Source organism: Panthera pardus, unplaced genomic scaffold (assembly GCF_024362965.1).
Source record: "Panthera pardus isolate Hobbes unplaced genomic scaffold, ASM2436296v1 HiC_scaffold_3, whole genome shotgun sequence".
Taxonomy (NCBI): Eukaryota; Metazoa; Chordata; class Mammalia; order Carnivora; family Felidae; genus Panthera; species Panthera pardus.
Window position 1 is genome coordinate 27714861 of NW_026526876.1, and position 14440 is coordinate 27729300.

General features: G+C 53.2%; 1 protein-coding gene across 2 annotated transcripts in view; it reads left to right on the forward strand.

Moving 5' to 3' along the window:
• The window catches only part of SCN4A (sodium voltage-gated channel alpha subunit 4), a 44891-nt gene that overhangs the window by 6462 nt on the left and 23989 nt on the right, over positions 1-14440 (forward strand). Inside the window, exons 2-9 of one of the 2 annotated variants that reach the window (XM_053892685.1) lie at positions 8973-9636; positions 9727-9845; positions 9984-10073; positions 10353-10481; positions 10955-11046; positions 12629-12925; positions 13782-13845; positions 14090-14231. In XM_053892685.1, coding sequence (XP_053748660.1) covers positions 9364-9636; positions 9727-9845; positions 9984-10073; positions 10353-10481; positions 10955-11046; positions 12629-12925; positions 13782-13845; positions 14090-14231 — 1206 coding nt within the window. In that variant the 5' untranslated portion in view covers positions 8973-9363. Of the gene's footprint in view, positions 1-8972; positions 9637-9726; positions 9846-9963; positions 10074-10352; positions 10482-10954; positions 11047-12628; positions 12926-13781; positions 13846-14089; positions 14232-14440 lie in introns of those variants that run through there. The other variant, XM_053892684.1, reaches the window with a different exon arrangement.

The window sequence follows — 14440 nt, forward strand, 5'->3', positions numbered from 1 at the left end:
GCACCCTAGAGAGAACAGGGAAGGCTGTGAGGGGCAGGTCACATCTGTTCTCAGGCTGGTATGGAGAGCTTCTCAAAGTGGTTTTCACATCTCAGGGTGGTACAGCATGGCTGATACTTATCGGAGGATTCCAGGCCAATGCAGTGCAATTTGGTGGGTTTCTGGATGTTTGAAAGAGCCTCTTTGAAGGCATAGGTATCCTAGGAGAGAAGGTTCTAGAAGCATATGGTGGGAGCGGGGGGGGGGGGGATGGTGGTGATGGTGTCTATCCTGAGCTGTGTTTGGCCAATAATTTGGGACAGTCAGGATCATAGATACATAGCTGTGAGAGTGTTGAACTGAGAGGAAAAAAAATCAAGATCTGATAGGCTTTCACAAAAGACTAGAGGTGAAGAGGTATAATGAACAAGGGCAACTTGTAGGATGTAAAGTCCTATACTTTGATTTATTTTAACCTTGCATCCTGAAACGATTATTAGTTTCAGTTTGTTTTTTTCAGTTCTTTTGGATTTTATACATAGACAATCATGTCATCTGTAAACAAACAGTTTTATTTCTTCACTTCCAATCAGCATACCTTTTATTACCTTTTCTTGTCTTATTGCATTAGCTAGGACTTCCAATATATTTTGGAAAGGCGTGGTGAGAGGCAACATCCTTGCCTTGTTCCTGATCTTTATGGAAATCTTCTAGTTTCTCATCATTAAGTACTAGGTTAGCTGTAGGGTTGTTTTTTTTTTTAATGTTTATTTTTGAGAGAGGCAGAGAGAGCACAAGCAGGGGAGGGGCAGAGAGAGAGGGAGACACAGAATCTGAAGCAGGCTCCAGGCTCTGAGCTGTCAGTACAGAGCCCAACGTGGGGCTCCAACTGACCTGAGCTGAAGTCAGACGCTTAACTGACTGAGCCACCCAGGTGCCCGAGCTGCAGGTTTTTTTGTAAATGTTCTTTATTAGGTTGAGGAAACTCTCCACTATTGCTGAGTTGTTCCTGTTTTTTTGTTTTGTTTTGTTTTGTTTTAAATCATGAATGGGTGTTGGATTTTGTCAAATTCTTTTCCTGCATCTCTTTATATGATTATGTGGTTTTTCTCCTTTAACCTATTGATGTAATAGATTACATTAACTGCTTTCTTTTTCTTTTTTAAATGTTTATTTTTGAGAGGTGGGGAGGACAGAGGATCTGAAGCTGGCTCTGTGCTGACATCGGTGAACCTGATGTGGGGCTCAAACTCACGAACTGCGAGATCATGAGCTGAACCAAAGTCAGACGCTCAACTGACCGGGGCACCCAGGTGCCCCAACTGATTTTCTAATGTTGAACGTGCTTGCACACTTGGGATAAATCCCACTCGGTTGTAGTGTATACTTCTTTTTATACACTGTTGGATTTGACTTGCTGATATTTTGTTTGGGGTCCACCTGGATTTAAAAGAGAAAAATCAATTGCACAACGTATAGGATGGGGGAAGATCTAATCGGACTACAGTTCATGAGGAGAAGATCAGGAGTGATTGTAAATGCCACCTTATGAGGAGGTGGCTAAAGAATGCCATCTTGGGATGAATGAATACAAAGGGTGTCTAGGCTGGGGAGAAAAGTTCTCTCTCTCTGTGGTCAGACTATATCTGGAATTGAGTGTTCCAATCTGGCAGCCCCACAGAGAAAGACAATGCTGGGCTGGACCTGCTCCAGAGAAGGGCCGCCTCACCCTCTAGCGTCCTTACTCTCGGCTCCCTGCCTATGGACAGCTGGCCCCAGCCTGGCTCCCCGACTCCTCACCCTTCTTTCCCCACCCTCACCCCTGTCTGCTCACCATCTCCAGGCCCCCAAGATGGCCTCACTTTACGCACCACTTCCGCCCAAACTTCCGTTTCAGTGCAGGTTCCGTTGGGGCTTCTCACTTGCTAAACGGGCTCTAGCCCTGGCACTCAGGGAGCTGGGTTTTATTCTTGGCATGGCCTCTCATTTATCACTCTCTAAAATTATCTTATTTGCTTCCCTATTTATTATCTGCCTCCTCCCTCTGGAATGCAAGCTCAATGAGGACAGGGAGTTTGCCATTGTTACATTCTGGCTCCTAGCACGAGCCCAGCACAGAGCAGATGCTCAAGAAATGTTGGTTGAATGAATAAATGCATGATCTAGGGTGGGGGTGGGGGGTTGCTGCTCCTCTCTGGGCCTCAGGTTCCCCATCTGTAAAATGAGGAAGCTGGACTCCTTGATCTCTTGGGTCCTTGCAACTCCAAGGTTCTTAAATTCCATGGGAAGAGGTTGTGTAGAGCCCCCTGCAGGCCCTCAGCTGCCACATCTCAGGAACAGACTGGGGTGGAGACCAGAGTCTAATCTCTGGCTGGTGGAAGGAAGATTTAAGCTGTCACGTTGGCCCCGTTTACTCCAGGTTGTAGCTGGAAGAGCCACGTGGAGAAGGGCCAGCATGACACCCAACCCATGCTATGGGGCATTGTTTTGCTTGTCCCTGCCAGGAAGCCACCGTGCACATATCCCAGGAAACCTTTCATTCCTCCACTGGTGTCCACTGGAAATAGCACAGTTTGTCCTGTCTACTCTAGACATATCGAAAGGGTGGACACACTGCCCCATGTGAGGGGCTCTCCAGGGTTGCAGGGTGAAGTCCAGATGCCCAGGCCTGCTATAGCCAGCCAGCTGCCCAACCCACCTTCCCCCAATCCCTGAATAGATTCTGTGCCCCACAAAGACTGACACAAATGCATCTCCCTATGTCCTGCTTCTGTCTTTGTTCTGGCTGCTCCCTCTCCCTGGAGTACTATTCCCCTCCATTCCTCTGTGTTTATAACTTAAGCATCCTTTCAGGCCCAACTGAAAAGCCACATCTTTCCTTCTCTGACCTGGAAGTAGCCATTCATTCACCTGAACTTCCATAGCACGACGACCTCCCCTGTTTAGAGTAAGCATTGATTTCTCCTCATGTCATAGTTATATGTCCCCATGTCCCCTTTCCCCTAACTACCAGCTCTCAGAAAGCAAGATGCCCGACTGGTGCATCTTCGAGTCCTGTTCGGGGCTAGCTTAGCTTCTGGCTTATTAACAGGATGGATGGATGGATAAATAAATGAGCAAATGGATGAAACAATGAAACATATCGGAATCCATTTTAACTATGGAAAGGTCTGCATCCAAGTTTTCATCCGCTCATTCTTTCAGCAAACATGTACTGAGCGCCTACTCTGTGCCCAATCCTGGGACTGGGCATGGTGACCTAGACAGACAGTTCCTGTCCTCTTGGCATTTCAGTCTAGACAAATAAATTAGGCAAGTTACTTGTTTAAGTAATTACCAATTATGACATATGATGTCAAGGAAAATACAGAGGACTGTGATAGAGAGTAGAGAAGGAGAAAGCCACTTGGAGAAGAGACATTTGAGCCTAGACTGGGGTGGGGGTGGGGGGGGGATAAGATGGAAGAGCCATGTGAAGAGGGAGGGGAGCACAGGGCCAGGTAAAAGCCAAAGGCAAGCATAAGCCCAGTGGTCCAGGAGCTGGAAGGAGGCCAGTGGGACTGGGGCAGAGGGAGCAGGGAAGAATCAGGAGACAGGGTGGAGAGGGAGACAGGGGCTGGATCCCCAGGGCCTTGTAGGCTACCGTAAGACATTTAGGTCTTGTTCTAAGCACAACAGGAAGTTGCTGGAGAAATTTAAGCAGGAGAAACAACATGATTAGTTTCTTATTCTTAAAAGATCACTAACTGCTCTATGGAGCAGGTTTGCAGGGGGGCAGGGCAAAAGCAGTTATCAGGAAACAGGTTATTGTGAGAGCTTATTGTGATATGGTCTAAGGGGAAAAGGTGGAGGACGTGTATATTTTGGAGATGGTATTAATGGAACCTTGGATGGGCTGGACGTAGAAGGCGAGGAAAAAAACAGCATTCAAAGAGGCACCCTGATATTTGACTGGAGGAACCAGATGGATGGATAGATGTTTTCTGGGTTGGGGAAGCCTGCGGGTTGGAACAGTTGAGGAAGGCAAATGTTTCATTCCAAATATCATAGGTTGGGATGCCTGTTAGCTATCCACACAGAGTGGTTCAGTAGGCAGTTGGATATATCAGTCTGGAGTTCAAAGGAGATGTTACGATATTCCTATAACACAATTTACAGTCCTAAGAATGATGCCATCCAGACCCAGACTGGGCCCTGAGAAGCTTTAGAGATTGAAGAGAGGAAGAGGAACAAGCAAAGAAACTGAGAAGGAGCAGCCAGAGAGGTAGGAGGGAAGCCGTGGCTATGCTCTCATGGAGGCTGAGCGAGTAGAGGCTTTCCAGAAGGGGGCTGCAGCCAACTGGGTTGAATGCTTCTGAGAGGTTGAGGGAGGTGAAGACAGAAAAGTGTTCAGCAGACTTGGCAGCAGAGAGGGTGCTAGTGACTTGACAAAAGCCATTTCAGTTGAGTGGGGGAAATGGAAGCCAGGTTGGAATGGGTTAGAGAGCAAACAAAAGGTAAGGAAGTAAAGACAGCTGGTGTAGACACTTTCTAAGAAGCTTCTCCATGAAAGGAAATAGAAAAATAGGGCAATGGATGAAGGGGCATGAGACCGGGAGAGCTTTTGTCACCACTGCCATTATTTTCAAGATGGGAGATCCTGGTCATAGCCAGGAGGAGGTTCACAGTGGTAGAGAGAAGATAGCTAGAGAATGCGGTCCTTGGGAAGGCAAGAGGGGTCGGGGCTGAGCCCATGTGGAAGGCCTCGCCTTTGGTGATTCTTCTTCCAGTTTTGCGGGATGGTGAAGGCAAGGGGCCGGGCATGAAGATGGTTTTGTTGGTTAGATAGGGTGCGATGCTATGTTCTCATCGAAGACTGAGGCAAAGTCACCAGCTGAGAGCATCACGGGGAGGGGGGTGGTGGATTAGAGGAAAGAAGAGAAGGCATGGAATAGTTTTCTCAAAAAGTGGAAAAGCAAGAGGCGCCTGGGTGGCCCAGTTGGGTAAGCGGCCAACTTCAGCTCAGGTCACGATTTCACAGCTCATGAGTTCGAGTCCTGTGTCAGGCTCTGTGCCGATAGCTCAGAGCCTGGAGCCTGCTTCAGATTCCGTGTCTCCCTCTTTCTTTACCCCTCCCCACTCACTGTCTCTCTCAAAAATAAACATTAAAAAAATTTTTTTTTCACTATTACTTATGTGGGCTTTTCTTTTTTTTTTTAATATGAAATGTATTGTTAAATTGGTTTCCATACAACACCCAGTGCTCATCCCAAAAGGTGCCCTCCTCAATACCCATCACCCACCCTCAAAAAAAATTTTTTTAAGTGGAAAAGTGAGGTGAGACCATCAGAGAAACCTGCACTCCCCAGGGCAGAAGTGAGGATAAAGGTAGAGTTTGTAACCACAAAGTCACCTGTGAACCCAGCCAGGCCTGGTCTTTGCTCTGGCAACGTCCGGCTGCCCAGGGGCTGATTCAGAAACACAGCTGGGAGAGGGGGGCTGGGGTTTCCCCAGGTGAGTGGAATGGAAGGAGAGAGAAGGCAAGAGTTGAAGGTATTTTCGAGGAGGGTTTATAAGGATGGCTCTTGTCATTGAGACAACACGTAGGGAAGTGAGGTCAGAGGGCTCTGTAGGAGAGGGAGAAAATGCAGAAAAAAAGGCGTGAGGGCAGGAAGCAGCCCAAGGATCACAGTGACAAGGGGCACTTGCACCTGAGGGTGAACTGAGGAAGGAGGTGGGGGGAGGGGATATCAGAGCAGATGTGGTCTCTGGTCATGATTTAGGTACAGGGTGTGCTTACAGGAGAAAGGGGCAAAGGTGGAGGGTTTCTCGAATTCATTCATTCATTCACTCACTCACTCACTCATTCATTCATTGACTCATTCAATAACCTTTTTGCTCCGTATTAGGCACTTTGGTGGTACAAAGAAGCAATCCATTCAGCCAGGGTGCCCAGGTAGGTTGAGTCTAGAAAGACTAAAGTTCTCTGGGGTGACAAAAAGAAGCAGTGTTCCAGGAGGCAAGCAGACCATAAGCAAAGGTGTGGGGGTAGGTGTGAAACAGCTTGGCCCATTTGTGAGGACGGACGTAGCATGGCCAGAGGATGGGCGCGTGTGGGGCAGGAGGAGGGGGTCAGGTAGGGATTGGATCGTGGCAAGCCTGGGGAGCCAGGTGGAAGGGTGTGGACACACTACTAAGCAGTGAGAAGCCACTGAAGGAGGAGGTGGGTTTGATCAGATTTGTGGCTTTGGCAGTGCGGATGGTGGATTGCAGGGGAGCCCAGTGGGGAGTAGGGAGGCAGGTGGGGTGTTTGGATGGAGCAGGTGAGGGGTGATGAAGCCTGGAGGATGGAGAGCCTCGTGGGTGCTGGGCCTGGGAACGGAGCAGGTATACACCAACCAAAACTGTGCCTCAACTGGCCTAGCCAGGGAGGGCACTTTCCCTCTCACATACCAAGACATCCAGATGCGAAGGGCTTCAGGGCTGGTGAAGAGGGCGGGAGAGAAATTTAGGGTGAAGTGCAGATTTTGAAGGGAGAGACAAGGAGTCCGTCTGGGGCCGCTGGGATCAGCGGGAGGAGGTGCCAGGCTGGCTGTGCCATCTGTGGGTCTGGAGCCCAGGGTTGAGCCCAGGTGAGTGGAGAGAGGCGGGGACCGGGCGGCAATCGTTAAACAGACCTGTACCAACGTGCCAGGCACCAGAATCAGTGGTGACCCCAAACCCCAGGCTGTGAGGAGTCTGGTGGGGGAGACGGATACCACCAGGCAATCACATAGGCAGGGCATGAATTACCATTTATCTTAGAGCTTTGAAGGCTCTGGCTGCACAAAGCTCTGACCTGACCGGTCTGGGGCCATTGGGGAAGTGGGAACAGATACGGCAAAGCCATAGTGACCATGGAAAGGAGGTGGGTGGTGGCTACCCCCCGGGGCAGGGATGGACACAACGAGGAGGGGTCCGTGCTGTCAAAAGGAAAACGGGGCTGGGGCGCCTGGGTGGCGCAGTCGGTCGAGCGTCCGACTTCAGCCAGGTCACGATCTCGCGGTCCGTGAGTTCGAGCCCCGCATCGGGCTCTGGGCTCATGGCTCGGAGCCTGGAGCCTGTTTCCAATTCTGTGTCTCCCTCTCTCTCTGCCCCTCCCCCGTTCATGCTCTGTCTCTCTCTGTCCCAAAAATAAATAAATAAATAACGTTGAAAAAAAAAATTAAAAAAAAAAAAAAGGAAAACGGGGCTACAGACCAGGCCCTGGAGAAGCAGTGTTTTCCAGGAGTGGGAAGGAGGAGTTCACAAAGCTGAGGTGGAGACAGTGGCCAGAGGGATAGGACAGGCCCTCCTCTCAGGAAGAAAGGCAGTGGCAGTGTGAGGTGCCTGAGGGGGACCAGGAGGGCCAGCTGAGGAGACACTGCTGGGTCTGTCCTCTGGGGGCCTCCAGGGACTCCAGTGAGTGTAGTTTCCACGAATGCTGGGGCGGAGCCAGACTGTCTCTGGTTCTCTGTCGTCCCGCTTGGGCCCCTGTGAAGGGCAGAGTGGACAGCATCAGGCCAGAGGATTGTTGCCAGGCGTGGCCTGTGAACTGGGAGGGAGCCCAGCAGCCATGGGGGTCTCTCTCCAGGGCCATCCGGCAGGTCAGTGTCTTCTGTGTGGGCGTGTCTGTAGGGCAGCGACGGGCTGAAGGCGGGAAGGTGTGTAGCAAATGGTAGGGTATGACTGTGGGGTGTGCGTGTGTGTGTGTGCACATGTGTGTGCTCACACACGTGTTCCCATGCACACGATGGGGCCGATGAGCAGCTGAGGACGGGGTCAGCAGGGATGAGCAGAGTCATCCCCGTGGAAACACGACTCCCTGGGTGATGGTAGGGAGCAGCTGGGCAGCCAGGCCCGGGGGCGTGGCTGGCTCTGCCCAATGGCTCTGGCCTCTCCCTGGGCCGCCCTCCCCACCTGTTGACCAAGACTGAGGAAGTGTCGTGCCGGCCAGAGCAGGGGCACTGCAGAGGCATCTGCACCCTCTGAAAAAGAGCTGCCCTCCAGTGTAGCTCTGGATGTCTCTGGCGGGGTCTGTCCAAGCCCTCTGGGTGGAGACGTGGCTCTGGGGTGTCTATCTGTGCAGACCTTGCATGGTTTGTGTGACCGGACCGCAGAGGTCTCCCTGGGCCTGCCTTTGGATGTGGGTCATTCCCCAGGGCCTTTCTGATAAGTGACCTACCACCTCCCTTCCACAGGGAAGGCTGGGCAGGAGTGAGGCTGCCAGGAGAGGCCAGAGGACAGTCCACACAGTTTCCACAGGCCTCTAAGGCTCCGGATGGGTGCCCCTTCATCCACCCGGTCCGTACGGGGACCACCAGCCAAAAACCGTCTCTGGGAGCTCTAGCCCTGCCCCCACCATTGAAACTGTCCTTGACTTTGTCCCCATAACCTTTCCTTTGTACCCTCCTCTTCCACATTAGTATCTGCAGGCTCTCCTGATGTGGCCCCCCGCACACACCTTGCATCTTCCTGTTCCAGCTCCCCTGCTTGCCCGTGGGTTAGATCCCACAGGTTCCATCGGAGGGGGCTGTTGGAACCCTCTGTGGAGCCGGGATCCCTTCCTGCTTCCCTCTCCCAGCCTGACATCATGCTTCCCCAAACCTCAGGACAAGGTAGTCCACACCCTACATCTTTCTTTCCCCTTCCCTCCAGGCCAGGAATGGCAAATACAGGCAGATTCACTACATTCTCCTTTCTCGTGCCCTGGCAGACATCACTAATCAATCATGGCAGTCTTTTTGCACCAAGTCTGGCCGCAACCTCGATGGTATCTGCCCGCATCTCCAGGCAGCCAATAGCAGCTGATCCAGGTCAGCCCTCAAGATGAAATTCATTTGCCCTTCCTGCTTTAGGCTCCTCCCAAACAGGCCCTTCATCTTGGTGCATCCTCTGGGCCCACCTGCACATTCACATCTGACTCCTTTCCACCTCCCTACACAATAGACGCCACTCTTAAGCATGGCCAGCTGTGGTTCTCTCTGTCCCCATAGGCTGAAGCCACCCAGTTCCGGAGCGTGGACCCAGGAAGTGGTTGAGGGCACTGGGGCATTGGCCCCAAGTCCTCAAGACCGAAGAGGTTGGTCTGCTGTCAGTCCCGAGGGCAGCCAACCCCCTGCTGGGGAGAGCGTGGTGCAGGGCTGGGGGTGATGCGCTTACGTCCAGCACCTGTGCGGCAGCAGCACCCAGGCCTTGCAGGTGCATCTCCCAGTCCCGACAAGGTTTGCACGCCGACCTCTCCGGCCTGGCCTCCGGGGCAGGCAGGAGGTGAGTAGCGGACAGCAGGCCCAGGGCGGGGTAGCCGCCCAGTTCCCCGGGGGGCTGCGCACAGCAGCTTTCCCGGCTACCTGCCACCCTCCTGGCCGCTGAGCCCAGGATGCGAGGATGGCCAGCTCATCTCTGCCCACTCTGGTGCCTCTGGGCCCTGAGAGCCTGCGCCCCTTCACCCGGGAGTCCCTGGCAGCCATAGAACGCCGGGCAGTGGAGGAGGAGGCCCGGCAGCAGCGGAACAAGCAGATGGAGATTGAGGAGCCTGAAAGGAAGCCACGCAGCGACCTGGAGGCTGGCAAGAGCCTGCCCCTTATTTATGGGGACCCCCCACCGGAGGTCATCGGCATCCCCCTGGAGGACCTGGACCCCTACTACAGCAACAAGAAGGTCTGGGCCTAGGAGGGTTCCCTCTACCCGTCTGTCCATCATCCGTCTGTCTGCCTGTCCGTACAGCTCACAGCTCTCTCTCTGCCTCAGACCTTCATCGTGCTTAACAAGGGCAAGGCCATCTTTCGCTTCTCCGCTACACCAGCTCTCTACATGCTGAGCCCTTTCAGCATCATCAGACGTGGTGCCATCAAGGTGCTCATTCACTCATATCCTGCCCAAATGGAGTGAGAGCAGGGGCACGAAGGGGTTGGGGACGGGCAAAGCCAGGTGCTGTGGGTGAGGAGGCCCTCCGTCCACCTCCCCTCCCCACCTGCTCCCTCACTTTCCTTGACCCTCCCCCTGACGCTGTTCAGCATGTTCATCATGATCACCATCCTGACGAACTGTGTATTCATGACCATGAGCGACCCGCCTTCCTGGTCCAAGCATGTGGAGTAAGTCTTCCCCTTCTCGGGAGTACCCGCCCCCCCAACCCCAGGCTTGGGACACAGCTCACCCCGGGGGGCTGTACTTTGAGGATACTGCTCTTGTCTTCCAGGAAGACACACACTCTGTAACTGTCACCCCATCAACACCGTAAGCCCTCGGGTGGTGCACATTGTCCCTCTCACCAATATCCTCAACCCCCTGGGTGGCATATTTCATTTTTGTGACCTCCCTCCTGGGAGGTCTGTCGTTGCCACACCTGCCCCTGCCTGCCCTCTCCCCACCAGGTACACATTCACAGGGATCTATACCTTTGAGTCCCTCATCAAGATGCTGGCCCGAGGCTTCTGCATTGACGACTTCACATTCCTCCGGGACCCCTGGAACTGGCTGGACTTCAGTGTCATCATGATGGCGTGAGCGGGGCCCAGAGGGCGTCCCAAGGCTGAGGAGGGGGAGGGGAGGGGGCCAGGCTTCAAAGAGGGCAGCTGAGTGGGCTGACCCTTTGGGAGGGGTGAACCGTGGGGATCACAGGCAAGTGTGCAGTGAGCTGTCCAATTCCAGGAGCTGCCATTTCTGGAGTCTGGCTTGGAGGCTCTCCCAGCGCATGTGCAAACACACATGGCAGCCCTGGACCCCAGTCCCACAGGCCCTCCAACACTGGGACAGCTGGGCTATGCCCAGCAAAGTTCCTGCACTGTCTTTCCCAGCTCTCGGGCCCCAACAGGAACCTTGGGGTGTCTGACCTGGCCTTTCCCCCAACCCCTGTGGTAACCCAACCACAAAGATTCCATGGGAATCCTCATTCTGGGCCTGGAGAAGCTGCGATTTCTGCCCTAACACCCACTTCTGACTCTGACACAGCCTTCACCTCATCCCCCCTGCCCAGGTACCTGACAGAGTTTGTGGACTTGGGCAATATCTCAGCCCTGAGAACCTTCCGGGTGCTGCGGGCCCTGAAAACCATCACAGTCATCCCAGGTACTGGGGAGCTGGGGGACCCCCTGCCTGGGCCAGCAGGCCTCGCCCCATGCCCAGGCCTGGAACGTGACACACAGCTCCAGGAGGCTGACCTAGGGTCATAACACTCTCACACCAAAACCTGGATACACAGGGAGGCCCCCACTGCCAGGGAAGAGAAGGGGCCAGAGGCTGGAAGATGGGCACTGGAGAGGAAGCCCAGCACAGACTCTGAGCCAGACTGCCTGAGCTCAAGTCTCACTAGCTAACTTGGCCTTTACGCAAGTGGTTTCACCTGTCTATGCCTCAGTTTCCTCCCCTGTAAAATATGGATAATAATGGCACCACTCATTGGGTTGTTAGGAGGGTTACATGGGCATGTTCTCCCCTAGTCCAACCCCCTCAAACTGTGGCTGAGGAAGGTGAGACCCTGAGAGACCCTGGGAGGGGAAGTGCCTACCAAAGGCCATACTGCTCGCTGGCCACCGAGGGAAGCCACCGTGCCTTTCCTCGACGCCAGCTTCCAGCATCCTCAGAGCTCAGAGTGTTTTGATAAGAGGGCGGTTGAGCACCTGTTTTCCCAACAGGCTAAGATAAGGAAATGAACTAATATGGAAGCGAGAGACACTCTGATTAGGCCCAAAGAAGTTATGGCTCTTCTATAAATGATGGGAATCTGTCCCTGGAATTCTGTAAGATGTTTTATGCCTTTGCCCAAAGAGGCAGGTTTGGAGATGTTATTATTATATATAGATATTATTATATATAGATATATATTATATCTATATTATAGATATATATTATTATCTCCAACTCAGTCTAGAGCTTCTCAGAGTGAATCCTGCTGTTCCTTAGATGTTAATAAGAAAAGGGGTTCTGGGGCACCTGAGTGGCTCAGTGGTTGAGGGTCCGACTTCGGCTCAGGTCATGATCTCCCAGGTCGTGAGTTCGAGCCCCACATCACTCTCTCGGCTCTCAGCACAGAGCCTGCTTCAGATCCTCTGTCTCCCTCTCTCTCTGGCCCTCCCCCACTCACTCTTGTTCACACTCTCAAAAATAAACAAACATTTAAAAAATGAAAAAAGAAAGGGGGTTCTGTTAAGTAAGTTAAGGAAACATGGTATTAAAGTTTTCGCTTGTTTCTGTAGGACTTGTCAGAGCCTTTGATGGGATAATTTACAGTGACTCTCCAAGAGCAGAATCTAGAGCTGAGCCCTTCCCAAACATGATTGAACCCCTTCTTTTAAGGGCACAGCTTGGGAGATCAGTGTTGTGTAGAACACACTTTGGGAGTGTTGACCTAGTGACATTCATGCAACTCCACCGTGTGCCCGTGTGTTACTCTACGAGTCAGGCAACAGCCTGGAAAGTCCTTATGTAAAGTGCATTCTTCTGGTGGCCGAGGCCCTGTGGCCATTCGAAGGCTCCACATCAAGGATGTGATCGGAGGAGGGTGGGGTTACTCTGGGAAGGCTTCAAGGAAGTGGTGCCCCTAGTAACTCACGCCTTGAAGGAGAGATGCAGTAGGCAGAGGCTCCAGAGGATAGCGGAGTGAGTTATCACCCCGCCCACCCCCTTCTCTTACCCTCCTCCCTATGGTCAGGGCTGAAGACGATCGTGGGGGCCCTGATCCAGTCGGTGAAAAAGCTGTCGGATGTGATGATCCTCACCGTCTTCTGCCTGAGTGTCTTCGCCCTGGTCGGGCTGCAGCTCTTTATGGGAAACCTGCGGCAGAAGTGCGTGCGCTGGCCCCCACCCTTCAACGACACCAACACCACGTGGTACGGCAACGATACGTGGTATGGTAATGAGACGTGGTATGGTAATGAGACGTGGACCGGCCACGAGAGCTGGGCCAGCAACTATACCTTTGACTGGGACGCCTACATCAATGATGAAGGTAAGGAATGCGGGGGGGGGGGGGGGGGGGAAGGCTGGTGGGATCTGCCCCAGCCCCTAGGGCAGCCCCTTGTGAGATAAGCAGCAGGGGAGACCTGAGCTTAAATCCATCACTTACCAGCTTGGGTATCCGCTGACACGTCCCTCGGTCTCCCTAACCCTCAGTACCCTCCCCTATGAAACTGAGGCAACAATACCTTTCTCAAAGGGTGAGCGTGACAATAAATGACCAATTGCTCTGAAAATCCTAAAGCTTCTGCTATGAAAAGCAGCGGCCCATAGTCCGTATTCCCTAACCTACACGTTCCTTGTTTTCCTCCATAACACTATGTGCTGGCACCCTGGCAGGGTCACCACCAGGCACCCGCACGCTCGCCTATTCACATGCCATACTTCACGGGCACACACGCGCAAGCCACACAGTCTCGCCAGCCACACTTAGTCTACACAATGCCTTCTAGCAAATTAGAGAAAGGTACCCCTTCTTCAATCTGGCCCCTGGATTCTAGCTCCCCCGCCCCCCCGGCCTGCTCACCCCTCAGTCAGGGGCCCTGCTCAGGTGCGTGGTGGCCCCAGGCATGCGCATTGCAGGTATGATCCTGCCGCCTCTCTGTGCCCCTGCTGTATCCCGACTGCCCAGCCACAACCACAGCAGGGCACTGAGCTGACTGCTTGCGGCCGAGATCCCTATAGTGCATCTACCCAGAGACCTTAAAGGAGGGGGAGGGGCACCCAGAGAGCATCCATTTGGTGTATGTGGTCCACACAGATGTGTCCACAGGAGTGCAATGGGTGCATGTGTCCACAGTGTGTCCACGTGGGTGACATGTTTCCTTTGTGGCCTCTGACTCCCAAAGGGAACTTCTATTTCCTGGAGGGTGCCAATGACGCCCTGCTTTGTGGGAACAGCAGTGATGCTGGGTGAGTGATACTGGGGAGTGGGAAAAACTGTCCCAGGGAACGTGTTGGAAGATGGGAGCTGATTAGGGACAGGAAGGTGGGGGTGATGGGAATTTGAGGAAGACCCATGGACATGACTGAAACACTTCCCTGTTTGGGGGATACAGACAGAACTATAGGATTTTTTTCCCCTTGGGCTCCCCCATCTGTCCCTCAGCTGGTATTCTCTTCCCTCCCTAAAGCCAGCACCCCATTTTATCCCCAGGCACTGCCCCGAGGGTTACGAGTGTATCAAGGCTGGGCGGAACCCCAACTATGGCTACACCAGCTATGACACCTTCAGCTGGGCCTTCCTGGCTCTCTTCCGCCTCATGACACAGGATTATTGGGAGAACCTCTTCCAGCTGGTACAACTGCCCCCACCCTGCCTCTCAGCCCTACGGCCACCTCTCCCATCCCTACAGTCTTCTCAGGGCTTGGCGGGACCCAGAGCAAGGCCACCTCCTCCCTGAGACTCCCCTCAGTGCCCCTACACACAGGTTCTTGGAGCCCTCTGACACTGGGGACCCACCCACATCCGAGCCACAGCCTTTTCTCCCTTTACCAGTTTTGCCTT